This window comes from Penaeus monodon, chromosome 22 (assembly GCF_015228065.2).
Source record: "Penaeus monodon isolate SGIC_2016 chromosome 22, NSTDA_Pmon_1, whole genome shotgun sequence".
NCBI lineage: Eukaryota > Metazoa > Arthropoda > Malacostraca > Decapoda > Penaeidae > Penaeus > Penaeus monodon.
The window spans coordinates 28,468,692-28,468,929 of NC_051407.1; the positions used below are offsets into that span (position 1 = coordinate 28,468,692).

Consider the following 238-nt stretch of genomic DNA (forward strand, 5'->3'; position numbering starts at 1 on the left):
TTGCTATAAGATTACCTTAGAAAAAAGAGAAACCTCACCTCTAAAATGTCGTTATGTTTGAGAACTGAAGTATTACCAAATTCAAGTGGTTTTCCATTCACACCTGTTGTGTTGGCTCCAAGTTGTCTAACAGTGACTGTGTAAGAACTGTAGTCTGCAAGAAGTTCAACTGAAAAGAAAATCCTTCTCTAATACCAACAAAAAACAAAAAAAGAGAAAAATATGTAGTGCATAACCC

The 238-nt window shown here is 34.5% G+C and overlaps 1 protein-coding gene across 1 annotated transcript in view; it reads right to left on the reverse strand.

Annotated features, from left to right (window-relative positions):
* LOC119587085 (uncharacterized protein F21D5.5-like) overlaps nt 1-238 on the reverse strand; it is a gene marked incomplete at its 5' end in the record, with an annotated part of 33,485 nt that overhangs the window by 31,941 nt on the left and 1,306 nt on the right. The window contains 1 exon segment of the mRNA XM_037935835.1: nt 39-169. Within this exon segment, the coding sequence (XP_037791763.1) occupies nt 39-169 (131 nt within the window).